Source organism: Protopterus annectens, chromosome 4.part0 (genome assembly GCF_019279795.1).
Source record: "Protopterus annectens isolate FY-2018-M chromosome 4.part0, PAN1.0, whole genome shotgun sequence".
Classification (NCBI taxonomy): Eukaryota; Metazoa; Chordata; order Ceratodontiformes; family Protopteridae; genus Protopterus; species Protopterus annectens.
Genome location: NC_056733.1, coordinates 512091978 through 512112924, shown reverse-complemented (window position 1 = coordinate 512112924; position 20947 = coordinate 512091978). Strand labels below are relative to the sequence as shown.

At 41.8% G+C, this 20947-nt stretch overlaps 1 protein-coding gene across 2 annotated transcripts in view; it reads right to left on the bottom strand.

The window, feature by feature from the left end:
* Nucleotides 1-20947, bottom strand: part of HECTD4 (HECT domain E3 ubiquitin protein ligase 4) — a 5422508-nt gene that overhangs the window by 365752 nt on the left and 5035809 nt on the right. For both annotated transcript variants that reach the window (XM_044068422.1, XM_044068423.1), the window contains exon 66: nt 15115-15238. In XM_044068422.1, the coding sequence (XP_043924357.1) occupies nt 15115-15238 (124 nt within the window). The remainder of the gene's footprint in view (nt 1-15114; nt 15239-20947) is intronic.

The window sequence follows — 20947 nt, the reverse complement described above, 5'->3', positions numbered from 1 at the left end:
GCCTGCAATATGCAATGGCTGGAGCTAGGCATTTTGTGAATACCCTGGGCGCAGTAGATAAGCCAAAGGGAAATTCAGAGAACTGATAATTCATACAGCCTGCTCTGAAATGTAGGTATTTCCTGCAAGATTCCTTTATGGGGATGGGCAGATAAGCTTCTTTTAAGTCCAGAGCTGCTAGCCAGGAGTCCTTGGCTAGCATAAGAAGCAGCTGTTGGAGAGTAAGCATTCTGAATTTTGGAACCACCAGAAAGGTGTTGAGAATGGACATTTCCAGTATAGGACACCACAAGTTTTCTTTTCTAGGTACCAGAAACAGTTTGGAATAAAAGCCTTGTCCCCTTTGTTCTTCTGGGACAGGTTGAACAGCCTTGATACCGAGAAAAGAAAGTACTTGCTTTTGGGCCTCTGCCCACTGGTTTGGGAGAGGTCTGGCCATCTGCTTGGGGTTAGGAGTGAGTGGAAGTGGAATCTGTATTCCTGGGAAACAATGTTTAAGACACATCTGTCCAGGGTAATGTACTGCCAATTTTTGGCATGTACAGCAAGTTTCCCCTCTAAAGGTGCAAGTACTTGGGCAAGGCTTGGAAGAGTTAAGGATAAGTCAATGTGAGATTTTACCATAGGATGGCAGCTTACTACTCCCTGTTTTGGATGTGGGTGCACTCCATTGCTTAGATCTGTGCATACCCTGAGACTGTAGACTTGGTGGTCTGCTGCCCCTGGGTTTGGACTGAGATGGTCTGGGAGGGACTGGAAAAGACCAGTTTTTTGAAGGCCAATGCCTACGGAATCTAGGTGGTTGTACTTGTAAGAAATCTTTTACAGTTTGCATAGATTTAGCTTTTTCCTCCATCCTTTTGAGGACTTCTTCAGCTTTATTGTCAAACAGACGCTCTTGGGTTTAATGGTGCATCTAGTAATTCTGCTTTGACATGATCTGGCAAGTTTTGTTCCTTAAGCCAAGCATGCCTTCTAAGAACAGATCCAGTGACAGCAGTCCTGCAAGATGCTTCTAAGGCATCAAAACCACATTGCAAAGTATGTTTCCCAACTTGGTTAGCAGAATGCATTAACTCTTGTAAATCTTTATCTTCTGCACAATCAGAAATCAACATCATTTTCTGTTTAATTAGTTCCATAATATGTTGCTGATAACATATGAAACTGGCAATTTAAAGCCCTGATGGCAAGAGTAGCAGAGGTGTAGACCTTCTTATCCCATCTGTCTAAAGCCCTAGAATCCCTGTCTGAAGGGGTATGATTTTTGGCCGTTGTAGCCTTAATTGCCTTTATGGCCCTGGAAAATGGACTCTGGATCTGCAACAGGATTCTTAAAGAGGAAATTGTGGAAGTCAGGTACTCTATAGTACCTGTCAGGTTTCCTGGGAGCTGGCGGCAAAGTATCAGGGGTAAGGTTGGATTCCAAGAAGACATCATCTACAATTTCCAGAACTGGAGGGATAGCTAGAGGCCTGTGCTGAGGCAAGTTTAAAAATTCCCTGAGACTCTTTTTGGACTGAGAGTAGTCTTGGCTCTCTCAGCAGAAATGTTCTCTAAGGGTATGTAGGGTTTCACCAAAAGAAAAATATTCTGGTGGGGAAGCAGAGGGAATGTAATCCTCTGCATCAGAATCCTCGTAGGTAGATACGGGTATGTCCTGGTAATCAGAAGAGTCAGAGTTATCAGACTCCTAATCAGAAGAATCAGAAGGGAAAACAGATCTTGGTCTTTTTCAGGGGGAGGGCTGACTTCCACTAATTAAAGTAACAAGGTCTTCAGCCATTCTAAGCATTTGTTTTTGTGGCATGTGGGCCTGAGAATGCGCTTTGGTTGTTGGTTTCCTAGGCTTAGTGTGTACTTTAGGCCTGAGAAATTCAGTATTTTTGGTTTGAAACAAGGGCGTCGGATTAATATGAAAATCGGAAGGCCTGAATGCACCCTCAGAAGCCGATGGTTGCACAGCGGCTCCGGACCCATCCAAGGCAGAGACATCCGCAGGTTCCATAGTTGAAGAAGAATCTCGTGGCATAACGGACACCGAATGGGTCTCAGTAGAGGCCTGCGAATCTGCAGAAGTGGGTATCAGGGGCTGCAAAAGCACCTCACTGACTACCGGCGGACTGGTGACTAGCTTAACGGTGGCATCATTGACAGTTTTGGACCTATGCGGTCTGTCTCTGTCTTTATCCATACGTTTTTTCAGAAGATCGGTAGTCGGATGGCTTATCGAAGCCACTTCGGAATACGGAGATCGAGAGCAAAAGAATTTAGCGATAAATATAGCCCAACGACGAATAGTTCGGGCGTTGAAAAGGCACAAAACCGATAGCGAGGGACGTTGTGGTCTGGGCCTAAACAGGTGAAGCATTAAGAATGAAAATCTCTGTGAGGTATTTGCTTTCCACAGGCAAGACAATTATTATTTTTTTCTGACATTGGTTAGAGCAAGAAAAAAGGATCCCCAATGGGGTACTTATTTTTTAGAAGACTTCAGGTCTGAAACTCGAAAAATGAAAATTTCAGGAGGCGGCCGACTGGCACTCATGAACTGCTTCTGCTTTGGGCACCGCAACGGCAAGAATGACTGGTGTAATGGTGTAGGCTACATGTTTTATACCCCTGACAACCTGACGTCATGGAAGAAGCGACAGCATCCGACGCAGAAACCCCAAGACTCTGGTATTCAGGCCGACTGAGGGCTACCTGCAGGCAGATAACCCAAATGTGAGGACTGCAACAGTGAAACATGAAGAACAGCAATCACCTACATACCTCATCCCAGTGATGCATGTGCTTCCCTCAGAGGTAGTGTAGCCTCCTGTTGCTGCCTGAAATGATGCTGATTATGTATCATGTGATGGACTAACACAAGCAATGCTTGGGGTTGCTGCTAGGCTTCCACAGTCCCCTTGTCTGGGGAAGAGGGTAGTATGCCATCTACTTCTACCATTGCTGACAGTACCAATGTGTTCCTAAACTGTGCCAGGTGCATGGTGCCATAACTTTCAGCCTTTACAGACCTACTTATATCAGGCATGTGCCAGGTGGTCATGATAAATTGTCTCCAGTTGAACCTGTGAATGCATACTTACCACATGGACTTTAGCACACCAGGCTTGGCTACCCTCCACTGCTTAAAGAGAATCATAGACCAAATAGCAAAATTAATAGAATGAGAATTGCTAAAAGCTTAAGTTAAGGAACAATTTCAAACTGTAGAACAATAAGTTGTTAGTGGGAAAAAGAGTCAGTGTCAAAAAATGATAATCAGGACATGCAAATTTACTTAAAGTAAAGGAAGAAATAAGTTTAGTGCATGTGTTCATTACATTCAATGAAGCCAGAATGGAAGTTATGAAACTAACAGAAATATGGATTTTATTTCTCATAACAGAAATGTATTAATTACACTTGGTGAGTGGCCCCATTCAGATTTAGAGGAGGTCAGAATTTGAAAGAAACATTTTACAACAGAAAGGTGTGTAAAATTAGAAATGAATGGGAAAGGAATTGCAGCACTTGTGCTGTGTTTGTTCATCCTGAAGCAAATACAGGCAACTAAATTGTAAAACCAAGTGTTTTATTATATTTAACATCTAGTGAATATAACAAGTTTTACACAAGCAAAACACAACAAAGCATAAATTGCAGGATATCAGAAAATGTAAGTTATATATTTACTGGAACATGAGATTTCTCTGATCTGTCTCTGAAAAATGGAACAGCAGGACTGATGTCTTTGGTGCTTTCAAAACAGGGTACCAAATGTATCAGCAGGGCTGCTATCTTTGGTGCTCAATTGCAACAGAAACAAATTCCTCACAACTAGAGCTCATCCATATTCATAATCCTCTGATCCTGCTGCCTTCTTCAGACTAAGAATGAGTAGGAAAACCTTCATGAAAGCAGGAAACTGCTGTCAAGTGAACTTTGACTGACTAGTACCTAGCTCCTTTTTTGTACAACTTTGCTAAAAATACTAACATCTCTTCCAAGGGTGCTGCCACTGGTGAAATACGTCTGCTAGAAGCCTACTCCAAGAATTTCTTCCATTTGCCCTTATAAATCCTTCTGGTTGAGGTTTTCTAAGAAGTTGCACTCAGCTCAATGCCTGGAGGAAACTGAAAGTTCCTGGCCGTTATTCAAACTGACAAAACCAAGAGGTTAGTCAAAAGAATGGAAATGTCTGGGTGAGGCCATCTACACACATGATATAAGAGAACTGAGCTCTATTAGAGAAGAATGGGATTCGTCTTCAAGTGGGGCCACAGCAAGGGTAACCAAGTCTGTTAAGACCATAAGGGGGCTATGATAATGAGTTGAGACTTACATGCCTTGGCTTTCTAAAACAGTATTGGTAACAGCGGAAGGGGTGGATAGGCATAGAGGAGACCTGGGGGCCAAATGTGGGAGAATGAGTCCCTGTGTGTCTGTCCTACTTGGAGAACTTTGCTGAATAAGTGAGAGCATTTGGTATTGAATGGCAAAGTGTAAAAATCGCAGCAAAGTTTCCTCTTTTTCTTGAATATGCTGTCTATTACTTTTCTGTTGAGAAACAACATACAGGGTAGCAGGATCTGTCTGCTCACTTTAAGCCCAACCAGAGTGGTATAGGTGTGTTGCAGTCAGAAAGTATATCTAGGCTAGCACCCATTCCCAAACTCATTGTTTCTCTGTACAACAGTTAAAATTGGGTACCTCCTTGCTTGTTCAAAGACCAAACCAACACCATGTTGTCTGACTGTATGGTAAATACACCTCAAAGAAGCTCGTCCTGAAATACCTGCAGTGCTAGGAGGACTGCTCTCATCTCAAGCATGTTTATGTGGAAAGAGGTGGCCTCCAAAGTTCAAAACCTTGTACCATCTTGTCCAAGAAGTGCCCCTTGTCCCACCTGAGGACAGATGTGTTTTTGGTAACCACTGCAAGTGGTTTTAGTTTGGTAAAAGGAGATCTGATGAAGAGATTGCAAGGATTTGTCTACCAAGTGATGCTCTGTCTGTCTTTCTGAGATAATCTGATCTTGTTAAACATTGGTTAAGAGGACTAGTTCCACTAACAGCCCACTGTAAAATTCGCATGTTGAAGCAGGTATTGGGAACCATTTGTATCAATGCAGTCACTAGGCCTAGGACTTTGAGTACATGAACTGCTAGTGGCTGATCTTAATGCAGCAGGCACGAAACCACAGAAATTAAGGAGGGTATTCTTTCCTTTGACAGAACTGCTAACTGCCTTTGAGTGCTGTGGAGGCAGCCTATGATGGCAAGGTCCTATGAGGAATCCAGTTGAGGCATGTCTTACTTCACCATTTTCCACAAAGACAGGCAGACTCAGTGCAAATATCTTGCTAACACAAGCTGATCCACAGACAGAGCTAGCAGAAACCAATCATCTAAGCACAGGAAGATTCATAGTCCTAAAAGTTGCATGCATACTGGGACCAGAACCATACATTTAGTTAACACCAAAGGGGCTGTAGTGAACTCACACAATAAGTTCTGAAATTGAAAATGACTGGCTCTGACCAGGAAGTGAAGGAGCCTTCTTGATGCTTTGTCCAATTTTATGCCCAGGTACATAACTTGAAGATCCAGAGAGAACACCAATCATCTGCCTAAAGACATAGGCTTTATGAACTGCACGATGACCACCCATAAGGACTCCTCCTTTGCAAAGATGGTGAGCCAATTCAGCTTGAGGTCTTTGGTCTTTTGGGGCACTAAAAAATAATACAGTGCAAAATCCAGACCACCTGTGGTCTAGTGGGATCTCTTGGGTTGCTCTATTTTGGAGAAGGATCTGAACCTCCATTAAAGGTGCTTTCCTTTGCCTTGGTGGCATTCATGATGGCTGGGGAGCCTGAATCTGGGGATGTGCAGAAAAAATAATGAAGTAACCTCTGGATATGATGAATTTCACCTGTGCATCAAATGTGATGGTAATCCATACCAAAGTCTGTAAGGAAAGGTGCCCACTGATTTTCTCCAGTGGGAAACAGTGAGACAAACATTCAGTGACTGTAGGAATTATATCCTCAAAAGGATATCCAACTTCCATATTTGTTTGGACTACCGCTTCCTCTGGAGCAGCATCCAGATGTAAATTCCCCTCTGCCCCATGAACGCCTGTTTTGCCACTCTCTGTGCAGGGGGTTGCTGGTTCTGTTGAAAGGTTCTTTGTGGGGTTTAACACCTACATTGGTGAATGTTTTGCCTTCCAGCTCATTGGTAAATGGCCTCTCTTTGTCTTGTTGCCCAAACAACATACTGCCATCAAAGGTATGTAGTGAGTATATGGATTAATGACAGGATATGTACCAATTCTAAGGAGAACTAAGTTGTTCATGAAGGTGTAACATTTTCAGCATGTTGTGCATTGCTTTATGTTGTCCAAAGGATTCTGCACCAAAAAAGGTCACACAACATTAATTAACTTACTAATAAATTACTTCAAGTGTATGTATGAGCAGTAGAAATTCTCTAAAGAGCAATGTAATAGTTCAACATGTTACCAGTTTATTAATAACATTTTCTTTTGGCTAATGTGGTCGGTCATAAATAATGGACAAGATTTGGTGTGGTACAGGGAAAATTTTTCCTTTCTTAAAGTCTAGGAGTTTTGTGTCGGATTGCTGGTACAGGTAAAGTTTAAATATATATATATATATATATATATATATATATATATATATATATATATATTTTTTTTTTTAGATTGTTTGCTTATAATTTTAGAACACAAAAAAAAATATCTGCCAATATAATTCATCACTTCTGATTTTTTTGTGCACTCAACACATAGTTGTCCTGAGCTTAGTATATTCACATTTCACTGCAGATGTCTTGGTTACCACCATACACTAGTAACTACAGAGTAGAAATCCAGCTAAACCAGGTAAAATTGCCAGCATAGTACTTCAGTTCAGTGATGTAGTTCTGTTAAGAGCCCAGATGTTATGGTACGTTCACTCACTTTATATGGACACTAAATCAGTACATCAATCTGACATTTACTTCCACTCACCTGCTATTCTCAATTTCACAAAAAAAAATGTGGAAATGTCTTGTGAAACTAAAACAGACAGCTGGATAGATTAGCACTGCTGCATCACAGAGCTTGCTTGCTTGGTTCACTAGTTCAATCCCCAGAAGGACAGCCTTCTCTGCGGTCTGCATTTCCTACTTCTGCCTCCAGAGATTTTAACTAAAGACTCCACCTTGCTTCCACATCCGAGAAGCAAGCCAACAGGTGAACTGGTGATCTTTTAAAAATGCCTGCATGTGTAGGGATTTGTATGTGTGTGTAAGTATGCCCCATACTGGACTGACATCCTATCCAAGACTAGTCCCTCTGACATGCTAAACGCATGTCTTACATGCTCCTTAATAGGATAAAACAGGAACCATAAAATGAAAAAAAAAAAAAACAGAAATATGCATTTTACTGTATCAAGTGAAAATAATCATAAAAAGAAGACTAGCAGTAATGTACCTATCTGATTTGTGCTTGTATTTTCAATATAAGCATCCTATAGACCAGCACAATACTCCACTCTGTCTCTTACTAGGTAAATGGACCACTAAACTAACTGTGGTGATGTCTTATGTTTTTAATGTTACTGATGTAAATGGCTACAGTATGCTTGATGTGTTCTGGACTTTTGACAGGCTACATAAACGTGGTAAGTTTATTAGGTAGCTACATAACAATGGCATTTAAGCCACCTGAACTCACTTTGGTAGCAATTTTTGTTTTTGTGAAATGCTTTGCTTGGGTGGTTAAAACACCAACAGATATCATAGCACACAGTCATCTGTGATAACTATCTACCAAGGCCTGCTCTTTTAGCATGACTATTCTGGTACATGCAGCTACTGTGCTAAACTCAACTTGCTCATACAGAGAGGCAGCAAACCAGCATTGCCTTTATAGTTCCTGAAGACCCTGGGTTTCTTACAGCATTTGGTTAGCAAACTTCTGCTTTTACTCCAGTTATAGGATTTTGGTCTCATACCTTATTCTCTTCCACTTTGGTGTGCAGACAGACCTAAAGCCCGCATATTGGCCTGCACTGTTCTCTGCTTCCATCATTGAGCTCAAAAACACACTGCTGCTCCTGACTGTGAAAAAGACATGTAGGTGAGACACATAGGCATCTCAGAAAGTCCCTATGCTCTGAAACAGGTTACCCATCCATGTGAAGTAGAGTCCATTTTAACCCTACTTAAGGGTAACCATGACCTATGGAAATTGGAAATTCACCCTGGGTCTGGCCCCCATGTCTCTGACAGACAAAGGCAGGCAGTAATATCCAAACTAAAAAAAAACTCTCCCCCATATAACCTCTAGAAACTTCCTAACATACCCCCTGCAAATAAATGCCCATGATACAGAGGGAAACAACTGGTTTGGATTGCACAGCTAGGCCTATAAAGGCCCTGGTGGTCATTAGCTTACTATATACCTATGAACCTATGTACGATAGGCTAAGCATAAGATACACTCAGTTTAATGGGCAATTCCCATATGGATGTGCTCATTAAAGTCTGCTGAGAAAGTTTCACTCTGAGCCTATACTGATATCACAAGTCAAAAATGTCAGCCAATACTGACAGTTCCATGATGCACACAGATAAAGCCATAATCAAACTAGAAGAGACCAGAGTTAGACTAGCAGCTCAGGTGTCTGTAGCAGCTGGCTGGTGAGGATGGGAGAAAGCAGTTACTGTAACCCCCACCTCCCCACACCATCCTGGGGGAGTGAGGTGGTTACTGCTCACTGCAGCGGTGACATCTAACAGGAGCACTAGTTATCATACCCAGCAGAGACCAAGCCTACTAAACCCACTGTCGCTCTCCTACTTTGGACACAACAGAATAGTCTTCATGGGTTATGTTCAAGCAGCTTTATTCTATACAAACACATTACTAAAAGGTTTACTGACTTTAACTTTAGTAACTTATATACAAACTAACAACTGCAATCATGCATGCTCTCACTGTGGTTGCTCGTACAATAATATGATGATTTTCACCTTCTCTTTCATCTATTGCAGGTGCATATACAAATGAACGCTCTCTTTCTATGGCTTCTGACTCAGCTAGGTTTAGCAAAATGAATGCACTGGTGCGTGCATCTCTATCTGCATAAGCTGCCTGTATAAAAATATTGTACTCTTGCTTAAATATTCTCCAGTTCTCTGAAATATTCTGATCAAATACAAGTGGTAGGGTTTTTCAAAATCTGTCTGCCATATTAACACATGCCAGAAAAGGGTTTTGCAAATAAGCACAAACATACACTCATGCACATATGCCAGCACTTGCATCTGAATTAATTTCTTTTGGGCTTTTTGAAATAATGCTAATGAACAACTCGGAGTACCTTTGAATAATTGGACTTTGCGAAATAAACTTCTGAGATGGTTTAACACTCTTGTAATATCATCTGGAAGGCTAACTACTAAAGTCATTTATTATTACTTTAAGAAACATCTCAAACAACTTTACGATGTGAATGAAATAAACTCTCAGGCATTGTAATATTCTTGTAATATTGTTATAAATCACCTCTTATCAGTGTAAGAAACATATCAAAAACTGCACAATGCAAATAAACTGGACTTCTCTTGCCCAAACCTCAGTAACATTTCAAAGTAGTTGCACTTTGCAAATAACTGCATACAGCACACTGAAATGTCCCAAAATTGGCGATACCTTGCTAGGCAATTCTTTACAGTGCAAGAAACACTCTGTATTGGCGGCACTTTGCGAATAGACATCCAGCACAAGAAACTTTTCAATATGGCTATACTTTGACTGTATTTCGCGAAATAGTTGCACTTCGCACACAATAAACTGTTTGAAACACATACACAGTAATAAGCACACACTGTAAGCACTTTTACACACTCTGAGATACTTCAAATAACTTTAGTTATGCCCTTGATACAATACGAAGTCATAGTTATGCCAAAATGCATGCAGTCGGCTTGCTTTATTTTTGCTTACTGTGCCTTTTTTTTCGTTTTGCTTTATTATATTCATTTTTCTCATTTAAGCCCTTTTCAAGCCAAATGTACTTTTCTTGTGCTCATTTTACTCTAAACATGCCCAATTTTGCTTTGAACACACTCGTTTTACTTTAAACATGCTCGTTTTCTCTTTAAACATACTCGTTTTGCTTTAAACATACTCATTTTGCTTTACTGATAATCGTTTCAACAAATACCTTTATTTTAAACATTCTTTTAGCCAACAAACTTTTTGTGCCTTCCACTTGCTCAATAATGCGGTTTGTGCCCTTGTAATGCCCTGTTTTATCTCCTTATCAAATAAACAGTTTGCACTACTTCTCATTACCTTTGATTCTTATCTGGCTCTTTTTGTGCTCATTTCTCTTGGTTTTATCTTCACTGTCATCTCTGCACCTCATGGCTCTGGATTTTATTCTCTTCAATCCCGGTTATGACACCATGTCGCTCTCCTAGTTTGGACACAATAGAAGAGTCTTCGTGGGTTCTGTTCAAGCAGCTTTATTCTATACAAACAAATTATTATAAGGGTTTACTGACTTTAACTTAAGTAACTTAAATATAAACTAACAAGTGTGATCATGCATGCTCTCACTGTGGCTCCTCTTACAAAATGGCACTAGGGAGTGCACATGTCTGGAATTTATATGTGCAAGTACAGCCTTGACATGCTTCTTATCAATTTCAACAACTGGCTAAGTTTCTGGTGTCATTCAAAGGAGATCCAGTGTCTGTCTGCCTGGGATGACATGCTCGACAAGCCACACTGCTTCGCTAGAGACGGCTTGCACCTGTTACTCTTAGGCTTTCGAATACTAGCCAAGGCTCTTGCCACCCCCATAGCGCCTTTTTAAGGCAAGGCTCAAAAGACAAACCCACTGCCATAAATAGATAAAGTAACAAAAAACTGAGGGTAACGTTACTCAATGCCAGAAGTCTAAACCTCAAAATGCATGCACTCGAGGCCCTCCTCAGTATGGAGAAAATTGATATATGTGCAGTAACAGAAACCTGGTTTAAGGCTCCAGAGAGCACATCAGCACTACCAGGCTACAACTCACAGCATACATTTCGGCCACAAAACCCAGACCGAAATACAAAAGACGGGGTCGTATCCATATTCATCAAGGATACCCACACCTCCAGGTTAGTGGCACAGCATGATGCTTCAGATATCATCCACGTGCAACTAACAAAGGGTAAAACTGCAATTCAAATTGTAGCTTGCTACAGATCCCCCACCATGTCCCAGGACCCCCATTCTGCATTTCTGGAAACATAAAGGTCCTACCAAACACCCTAATATTGGGCAATTTCAATTACCCAAACATTAACTGGGAGAACTACTCAAATACTAACTCCCTTGCCCAACATTTCCTATAATGTATAAACTCAAAAGCCCTGTATCAACTGGTCAACACTCCCACCACAGGTGACAACATACTGGATCTGGTCATCAAAAACATGGGCGACCGGCGTTCCACATCTGATCTGACCATAAACAAATCACTTTAGGTATCCACATCCCACCCCCGGACAAGGAAACCATCGTGAAAAACTTTTCAAAAGCAAACTTCACGTTACTTAAGACCGAGGTGGAAAGTTTCAATGCCCCCATGCTAAAGGATAATGCTGTCCAAGCTGCAAAATCCTTTACTAATGCATTCTACGGGCACCTACAAGAATGCACGGATTGTGCTATCCCAAGCAAAACTAAGACTCACTCCTCCAAGAAAAGGAAACCAGTCTGATGGGCCCCTGCCATAAACAAGCTATACAATAGGAGGAGGAAACTAGTTCAGAAAAGAGTAGAATCCCAATAAGGGAAGACATCCCTGATCAGTATCAGCAAGAAACTACGATCCCTCATAAAATCATCCATGGCGAGCTTCAAAAGAAAAATTGCCAAGGACTCCAAAGACAACTACAAGGCATTCTTTAGCTATGTCAAGGCTCAAGTGGCAATGCTCAGAGCTACTTGGAGTTAGTGGAGAATGGCACAAAATACACTGAACCGACTGATATCACCAACATCCTGGCAGACATGTTCAGTGCAAACTTCACCCCCCCTCACCCCCAAAAGGGCCCATAACAATACCAGAAGAATGTACAGCCCCTGAAATCACAGACACTCAGGTTAAAACAGCCCTCTCCAAAGCCAAAAACACAGCATCAATGGGACCAGACGGTGACCCAGGCTCAAAGACGAACTAACTCCTCACCTAAACACACTTTTCAAACTCAGCCTCTCCACAGGCTACGTACTCATAGAGTGGCGCACAGAAACAGTTATTCCACTCCACAAAGGTGGAGCCACAATAGACCCCAGGAACTATCGCCCTATAAGCTTGACTAGCTTGGTCTTCAAGGCTATGGAGCACATCATCATGGAACTCATTAACAGAGACATTGGGAACCTCCAAACACTGGACCCTACCCAGTTCGGCTTTGCTAAGAGTAGATCATGCCTCCTGAACCTGGCGGACTTCTTTGAGAAAGTTACCAAGGCTATAGACGAGGACAAGGTGGTACACACAGCCTACCTAGACCTCGTAAAGGCCTTTCACACCATTCCCTATTCTGGTATTATAGACAAGCTCACCAGCCTGAACATAAACCCTTATGTCACAAGATGGGTTGCCAACTGGCTAATGGACAGAACCCACATGGTGAGAGTTGTGGGAGCTAGGTCAGACTCTAAACCAGTTACAAGTGGCATTCCCCAGGGTTCAGTCCTAGGACCCCCTCTTGTTCGGCATATACTTCTCAGAGGTACAGGCAAGCACAGGAGGACTATGGCTGACCAGGTTTGCAGACGACTGCAAACTAGGAGCTCTGACTGACTCTCTGGCTGACACAGACAGCCTCCAAAAGGGTCTCACTGAGACGGATACCTGGTGTCAAAATCATGGCCTCAAGCTAAATGCCAAAAAGTGCATAGTCATCCCCTTTGGAAAAAACAAAGTACCCACAAACTACCACATAGGTGGTAATCCCCTAAATATGGAAGACGTAATAAGGGATCTGGGGACCCAAGTAGATAGTAATCTCTCCTTATATAATCACATTGCCAAAGTGGTTAGAAAATCCTTCTATGTGGCCCACCTAATCACAAAAGGGTTCGCATCCAGATCAAAAGAGGTCATTGTGCCCCTCTACTCATCACTCATCAGACCCATCATAGAGTACAACGCCCCATTTGGGATGTACCTTACAAGACACCTGCAACAGCTGCAAAGACCAGAGAAGTACCTCACCAAGAGGATCACTGGCCTCAAACAGATGCCCTATGCAGCACAACTGAAGAAACTCCAGCTGTACTCTGTTGCATACTGCCTACTCAGAGGTGATCTCTGCCTGACATACAAAGCCATGGCCAACTCAGAATTGATGGACATGTTCCACCTAAATAAAACCAAATCTCCTCGAGCCACATGCTCTAGGGATCTAAACCTCACTACAACAATAAACAGGACGTGCTGGAGGGATAGATTCCTGTCCCAGAGACTTCCCATGCTTTGGAACAAGATTCTAATCTACATTAGGCAGAGCTCCTCGCTAACACTCTTCAAGAGAAACCTTGATGAGTGGATGGGAAACAGAAAGTTTACCCCAGGGATCACTTCAAGTGGCTCTGCTGGACAGAGGCACAGGGAACTAATTTAAGGGGGTGGCGAAAGCCAACACATTCTGGCTAGGCTTATAAATGCCTTCGGGCACATAGCCTAGTACCTACCTATGAACCTAAGATACAGCACACTTCACTTGCAATCTGATCTACACTCATGATGTCTAAGTGCAATGCACTGTGGGCTGAGAGGAACTCTGCCTGCGGAGGGATGTATCTACTCAGAAGTACAATAACAGTATTCCAAAAAGCTGATGGAGGATGGTGTTCCTACCGGAAGAGGGTAGGCTACACATCAAGACATGCAAACCTGTCTCATTCCCTACCACCTGACTTTTGACAGGGAATAAAAGACTGATTGGGATTCTCAAGCAGGAATAAATAGGTTGTATGGCCACCACCTAGCCCTGGAGTGTCTGTCATACTTATCCCCAAAACAAACGTGCTGATAAGGTATAGGCATTGGAGCCAATTAGTGAAGTCCTGTAAGGAGTAAAGCCTCAGCCAATGTCAGGGTGGGAAAAATCGTTTACTTATGAACATAGTGACGTGGAGCACAGATAACTAAAGCAACAGAAAATGAGGCATTGGGCTACAGGTACCATATACGATGCTTCAAAAGGTAAGCATATTACTTGCTTGAAAAACAGTAACAATTTGGGCAGTGCACATTACTTAACAGTACTTCTCTGTGTTACTATCTGTTAATGGTATAGTCTTCAGTTTTGGTCTTTGAACTACTGAATGTTTAAATATCTCCCATTATCAATACATTGCTTTTCTTTTTTAAATGCGGAGTAGGTCTTAGCACGATAAATATCCAGTAATTATTTAAAACATTTTAAATGTTAATTGTTCATCAAGTATTACTTCAAAATATGAATAATGTTTATTTAAGCGAGAAGAACATTTGCTGACATTATCCTGCTGTACACATAATACATTCATCCTCGCTACACATCCGACCTCATGAAACCAGAAGCAAGGCCGCACACACAAAATTACTGCAGCTAGAATCTTTCTTCCTAATTTCTGTTCCATTTGCAGTGCAGACATTACTCCCCCACCTAAGAGTAAACCATCCATCCATCTCTCCATTAACAAAATAAAAGCCTCTTACAAGATGCATTATATATTCTGCAGACGGACCCCACTGTTTAACAAAAGTCTGATGTGCTTGTGTACAGAAGTATATTTATGAAACCTGGAGTAGACCAAGTAGTTAATGATAATAATCAGAAGAAGATGAGCACAGGATTTCACATACTATTTTAACTCATTAGTGCAAATGGGAGACTTTAAAATAGTGCTACATTCTGTTTTGTTTAAAGTCTAAACTCACAAATCAAAAATTTTAAAAAGTCATCAGCTCTACTAGCAAAAATATCTGAATTTGGAGTGCATTTCTTAAGTACATTAAGTAGTAAAGCAGAAGCATTAAATTACCTTTCAAAGTGAAGATCATAACCACAGGCCAGAATGGCCCGCCACACACTGCGAATATCTTGTTTTGCACGATCTACAACAAATCTGTGAAAGCCTTCCAGAGTTAAATACTTTTCTTCAGGAACTGTTAAAACAAAGAAATATTAAGACATACTTATTAAATACTATGCTCAAATATTTACTTACTGGTAGTATTTAATAAGGGCAAATTGATACTGTATTGATGTATAAACTGAAAAGAAATGCTGCAAAATCTGGTACAAAGTTTCCTCATACAGTTAAATCTACACTACTGCTATCAAGTATACAAAACTTCTTGTACATACTGTTGAAGTGATTACTCTATGGAAAATCCTCTGCTTCAGTTGGTCTGGTGGCACAGAGGGTATACTATACTATTCCTATGTTTTGGGGGGGTATGAAATGAAAACAGGACTAAGTAACCTTGCTGAATACATGACTTTTGGATTCCTTTGACAATCTCTTACAAGAAAGATGGCCAAGTGAAATATAGCAAACTGAACGGCTGAGGTGCTAAATTCATAAAGTTGTTAAAAATACAGTTGTTGCACTTACTATAACAGCTGATTTTCAAACTCCTCACTGCTGCAGTAGCCTGTGGCTATACGGAGATGTATCCTGCCAGGTTACAACTCCTCTCCAGCTTCAAAAAGCTCTGACTCCCTCCTACACCTAGATTCTGACTGCTAATTGGCTAGCACCTTGCAGGAAAATCAGCAGTCAGAGTCTAGACAATTTCAGGACTTTCTTGCCCAAAAAGAAAGAGTTTATTCATCATGAACCTCTAAAAGATATAAACAGTAACAAATAACTTTATATCCAATAACTAACTATATACAGAAGTAGGAAGATGGACGGTGGGTGCTGCTACTGCAGCAGTGAGGAATTCAAGCATCTACTGTTATGGGAAGTGGAAGTTACATAACTACTACATTCATCATTCTCACTGCTGCAATAGCCTTTGGTTATGTGGGTTGATTACCAAAGCCTATCCAACCTGGGAGGAGGAAGGGCAACAACCCTGGAGAATGGTACTAGTAAATCCAGTCCTGGACCTGGAAAAGGAGTCCAGTGTGTAAAGCCTTGTGAAAGTATGTACAAAGGATCATGTAGCTGCATGTAGTATGCTTCTATACTCCACCTCTTTCCAGTACATCATCAAAAAAGTCAAGGATCTAGTAGAATGTGCCATGATACTGCCTGGAATAGATCTGCCATGTTGCTAAAAAGCAACAGCTGAGGATAACCATCTTGTAAAAGTCCATATTCACATGGGCTGTCCTTTCTTTGTTCCATCACAAGAAACAAACAGATGATCTGTTTTTTTTTTTTAAGGACTTAGTTCTGCCAAGATAATACCTGACTCGGCCATGTACATCCTTTCTCCCTGACTCAGAGGACCTAGACAGAATACTGGCAGACTGATGGTCTGACTCAAAATAAACTCTGGAACAACTTCTGGGCATAAATAAGGCATTTGTTCTTACTGTGACTCTATCCCAGTGGAAGACCAGATGATGTTCACCCACCATGAGACCTTGCAACTCAGATACTCTTCTTATATATTAAAAACAATAAACTGACAAACTAGGTAAAAGACACTGTTGGAAACAGAGGCAACAAACACTTTAGGACCAAAATCAAGAAACACTTTAATGCAAAACCAATAAAAACCAAACAGTAATGTAAAGCGCTTTTTGTCTGGCTACATAGCTAAACTTCTTCAGACGAAGAAAACAAAAAGTTTGCAGCATTAAGTATTCACCCTGTACCTTCCTATTAAACTAATTAACCAATAAAAACACATCTCCATAGAAACAATTAAAAGTCAGTAATTAGGTAATGTTAAAACAACCAAGTTCAGCATTTTCCTACTTAAAAAGCTACAAATAAGTATAAGCAAGTAACCCCACCATCCCCACCCACCAAACAAAACATTTTACCATAGAATTTGTTACCAAATGTAATATTAAATAACAGTTAAAAGTTTGCTTAAAATTAACGCTTAGACTTGTTAAAATTACTTTACACTGTCTCTAGACACCTATACATGTTGTTTATACAAAGTATTATTAAAATACTCCATTAACTTGTTAAAATTAATTAAATCTCCGGCTGTACTCAGTGGCATATCGCTTACTCAGAGGTGATCTCTGCCTGACTTACAATCCCATGTCCAACTCAGAATTGATGGACATGCTCCACCTAAAGAAATCCAAGTCACTGCGAGCCACATGCTGGAGGGACAGATTCCTGTCACAGAGACTCCCCATGCTTTGGAACAAAATTCCTACCTACATTAGGCAGAGCCCCTCACGAACACTCTTCAAGAGAAATCTTGACGAGTGGATGGGCAACAGAAAATACACCCCTGGGATCACTTCATTGGCTCTTCTTGACAGAGGCTCAGTTAATTAATCAATGGGGAGGCGAACGCTGACACACTCTGGCTAGGCTTATAAATGCCCTCGGGCAGATAGCCTAGTATCTACCTACGAACTACAAAAATGTACAGTGCTGCTTCAGACCAGAGGTTAAAAAATCCATTTAGCTGTTACACTTCTAAGGTGCCGATTAAATAATATGCTAACCCTCCAGTTTTTATATCCAGGGCCAAACAGCAAGTCATCTACTCAAACTTTTTAGTTTTAAAATACAAGATAGCGAGATGACTTTGTTTAGTCCTGGTGCCCTACTGGAATTTAGCATCAGTTGCCAAAGCAGTTACAGTTGTTCCAATAATTGGAAAGTACAGTTTTGTACCTACCATAAATGTAGATGTCCGATAGATATGCAACTGCAGTCATAACATATGGGTTGTCCTGCCTCAGGCAGCCCTCGGTCGGCCGAATTCCAAAGTCTGGGTCCGGCGTCAGCTGGTGTCGCCTCCTCTCCGACGTCACAAAGGCTGGAGTATAAAGGCATCGGCCGACGCCATCTTCTTCAGTGTTTCTTGCCCCAGATGCCAGGTGCCCTCCTAGGAAGGCTAAATTTGGTAAATGGATAAAAATAATCCAAACATGCACAACAGTAATAAACAGATACACCATAGGAAATACCCCCAGCTAATGGGATTAGGGGTAGGGACCCAAAAAGGAAAGATACATCTGCAAGAAGAGTTTCGGAGATTCAGGCACTCATGGCAGTGCCTCCCTTCATCATTTTTCATCAAGACAGAGTTTCTCTAAGAACAAATCCTACATTCATGCCAAAAGTTATTTCCAAGGTGTCTCTAAATCAGGCTATTCACCTGCCTACATTCTTCCCCAATCCTCAAAACAAGTGGGAAAAACTACTGCATACTTTGGACATACACAGACAACTACGTTACTACTTGGACAGAACTAAGGCCACCAGAAAGTCTGACCAACTGTTTGTAGCCTATGCTGCTGGAATACAAGGAAAAGCAATCTCCAAACAAACAATTTCAAAATGGATTGGACATTGCATCAGATTCTGCTATTCATTCCATGGAAAAGGTGTGCCTGCCAATATTAGGCCACATTCCACCAGAGCTTTAGCCACTTCCACAGCTTTCCTAAGAGAAGTGGCAACAAAGGACATTCTAGAGGCTGCTACATGGAGCTCCGTGCATACATTTACCAAGCACTACAACCTGCCTTTATACTCCAGATCCCGAGCAGGCTTTGCTTCGGCAGTCCTGCAGGGGATTTTAGCTACACCATCCTTATCATAGATCCATCCACCGCCAGCTTGGCTATGGTATTCAACCCATATGTTATGACTGCAGTTGCATTCTTGAAGGACATAGTACAGTTTTGTACCTACCATAAATGTAGATGTCCGATAGATATGCAACTGCAGTCATAACATATGGGTTGTCCTGCCTCAGGCAGCCCTCGGTCGGCCGAATTCCAAAGTCTGGGTCCGGCGTCAGCTGGTGTCGCCTCCTCTCCGACGTCACAAAGGCTGGAGTATAAAGGCATCGGCCGACGCCATCTTCTTCAGTGTTTCTTGCCCCAGATGCCAGGTGCCCTCCTAGGAAGGCTAAATTTGGTAAATGGATAAAAATAATCCAAACATGCACAACAGTAATAAACAGATACACCATAGGAAATACCCCCAGCTAATGGGATTAGGGGTAGGGACCCAAAAAGGAAAGATACAGAGGGGTAGGAGGGTGGGAAAGTCCGACTGCAGTTGCATATCTATCGGACATCTACATTTATGGTAGGTACAAAACTGTACTATGTCCTTCAAGAATGCAACTGCAGTCATAACATATGGGTTGAATACCATAGCCAAGCTGGCGGTGGATGGATCTATGATAAGGATGGTGTAGCTAAAATCCCCTGCAGGACTGCCGAAGCAAAGCCTGCTCGGGATCTGGAGTATAAAGGCAGGTTGTAGTGCTTGGTAAATGTATGCACGGAGCTCCATGTAGCAGCCTCTAGAATGTCCTTTGTTGCCACTTCTTAGGAAAGCTGTGGAAGTGGCTAAAGCTCTGGTGGAATGTGGCCTAATATTGGCAGGCACACCTTTTCCATGGAATGAATAGCAGAATCTGATGCAATGTCCAATCCATTTTGAAATTGTTTGTTTGGAGATTGCTTTTCCTTGTATTCCAGCAGCATAGGCTACAAACAGTTGGTCAGACTTTCTGGTGGCCTTAGTTCTGTCCAAGTAGTAACGTAGTTGTCTGTGTATGTCCAAAGTATGCAGTAGTTTTTCCCACTTGTTTTGAGGATTGGGGAAGAATGTAGGCAGGTGAATAGCCTGATTTAGAGACACCTTGGAAATAACTTTTGGCATGAATGTAGGATTTGTTCTTAGAGAAACTCTGTCTTGATGAAAAATGATGAAGGGAGGCACTGCCATGAGTGCCTGAATCTCCGAAACTCTTCTTGCAGATGTGACTGCCAATAAAAAGACAGTCTTCCATGAAAGAAATTGAATTTCTGAAGTTGTTGCTGGTTCAAAAGGAGGAAGAGTTAATTTTTCCAACACATAATTGAGGTCCCAAGCAGGTACTGGCTGTCTTCTGGGAGGTTTGATATTCTTTATTCCTCTTAGAAACTGACGTAGCAAAGGATGTGAAAACACTGGAGGGTCACAGTTGTATCTTGCTGAGATTGCTGAGACATGAATCTTTATTGAAGAGTATGAGAGTCCAGTATGAAATAGCTCTGCCAAGTATTCTAATATCTGAGGTATACTCGGTAATGTTGTGTCCTGACCCCTGATGGCATTCCAGATGCTGAATCTCTTCCACTTGGCCGAATAGGTTTTTCTGGTGGAAGGTCTGCGTGCTTCCAGCAAGATCTCTTGAACTGATTTGGAAAGAGAGCTAGGTGGAGAAATCATGGTAGCCTCCAGGCTGTCAAGTGTAATGTTTTCAGGTCTTGATGTACAGTCCTGTAATTGTGTTGTGTTAAGAGCAGGGGCCATAGGGTCAGAGGCCATGGTTTGGTCTGAGTTATGGTCAATAGCAATGGGTACCAGTGTTGCCTTGGCCAGTCTGGAGCTATCAAGATGCCTGTTGGTTGTTCTGCTTTGATCTTCAGTATCACCTTGGTCAGCAGAGGCAGAGGAGGAAATGCATACATTTTCAGAGAATTCCAGCTGAAGGAGAGAGCATCCGTTTTCCAGGCTAGAGGATGGTGAGTCCTTGTGCAGAACTTTTCCAGGTGATGATTTAAGTGGGAAGCAAAGAGATCTACGTCCGGTCTTCCCCATGTCATCGTCAGTTGAGAGAAAATGTGAGGGTGCAGCATCCATTCGTGTGGATCCATAAAATTTCTGCTCAGCTGGTCCGCCAGTACATTGTCCTTGCCTGGTACAAACTGGGATT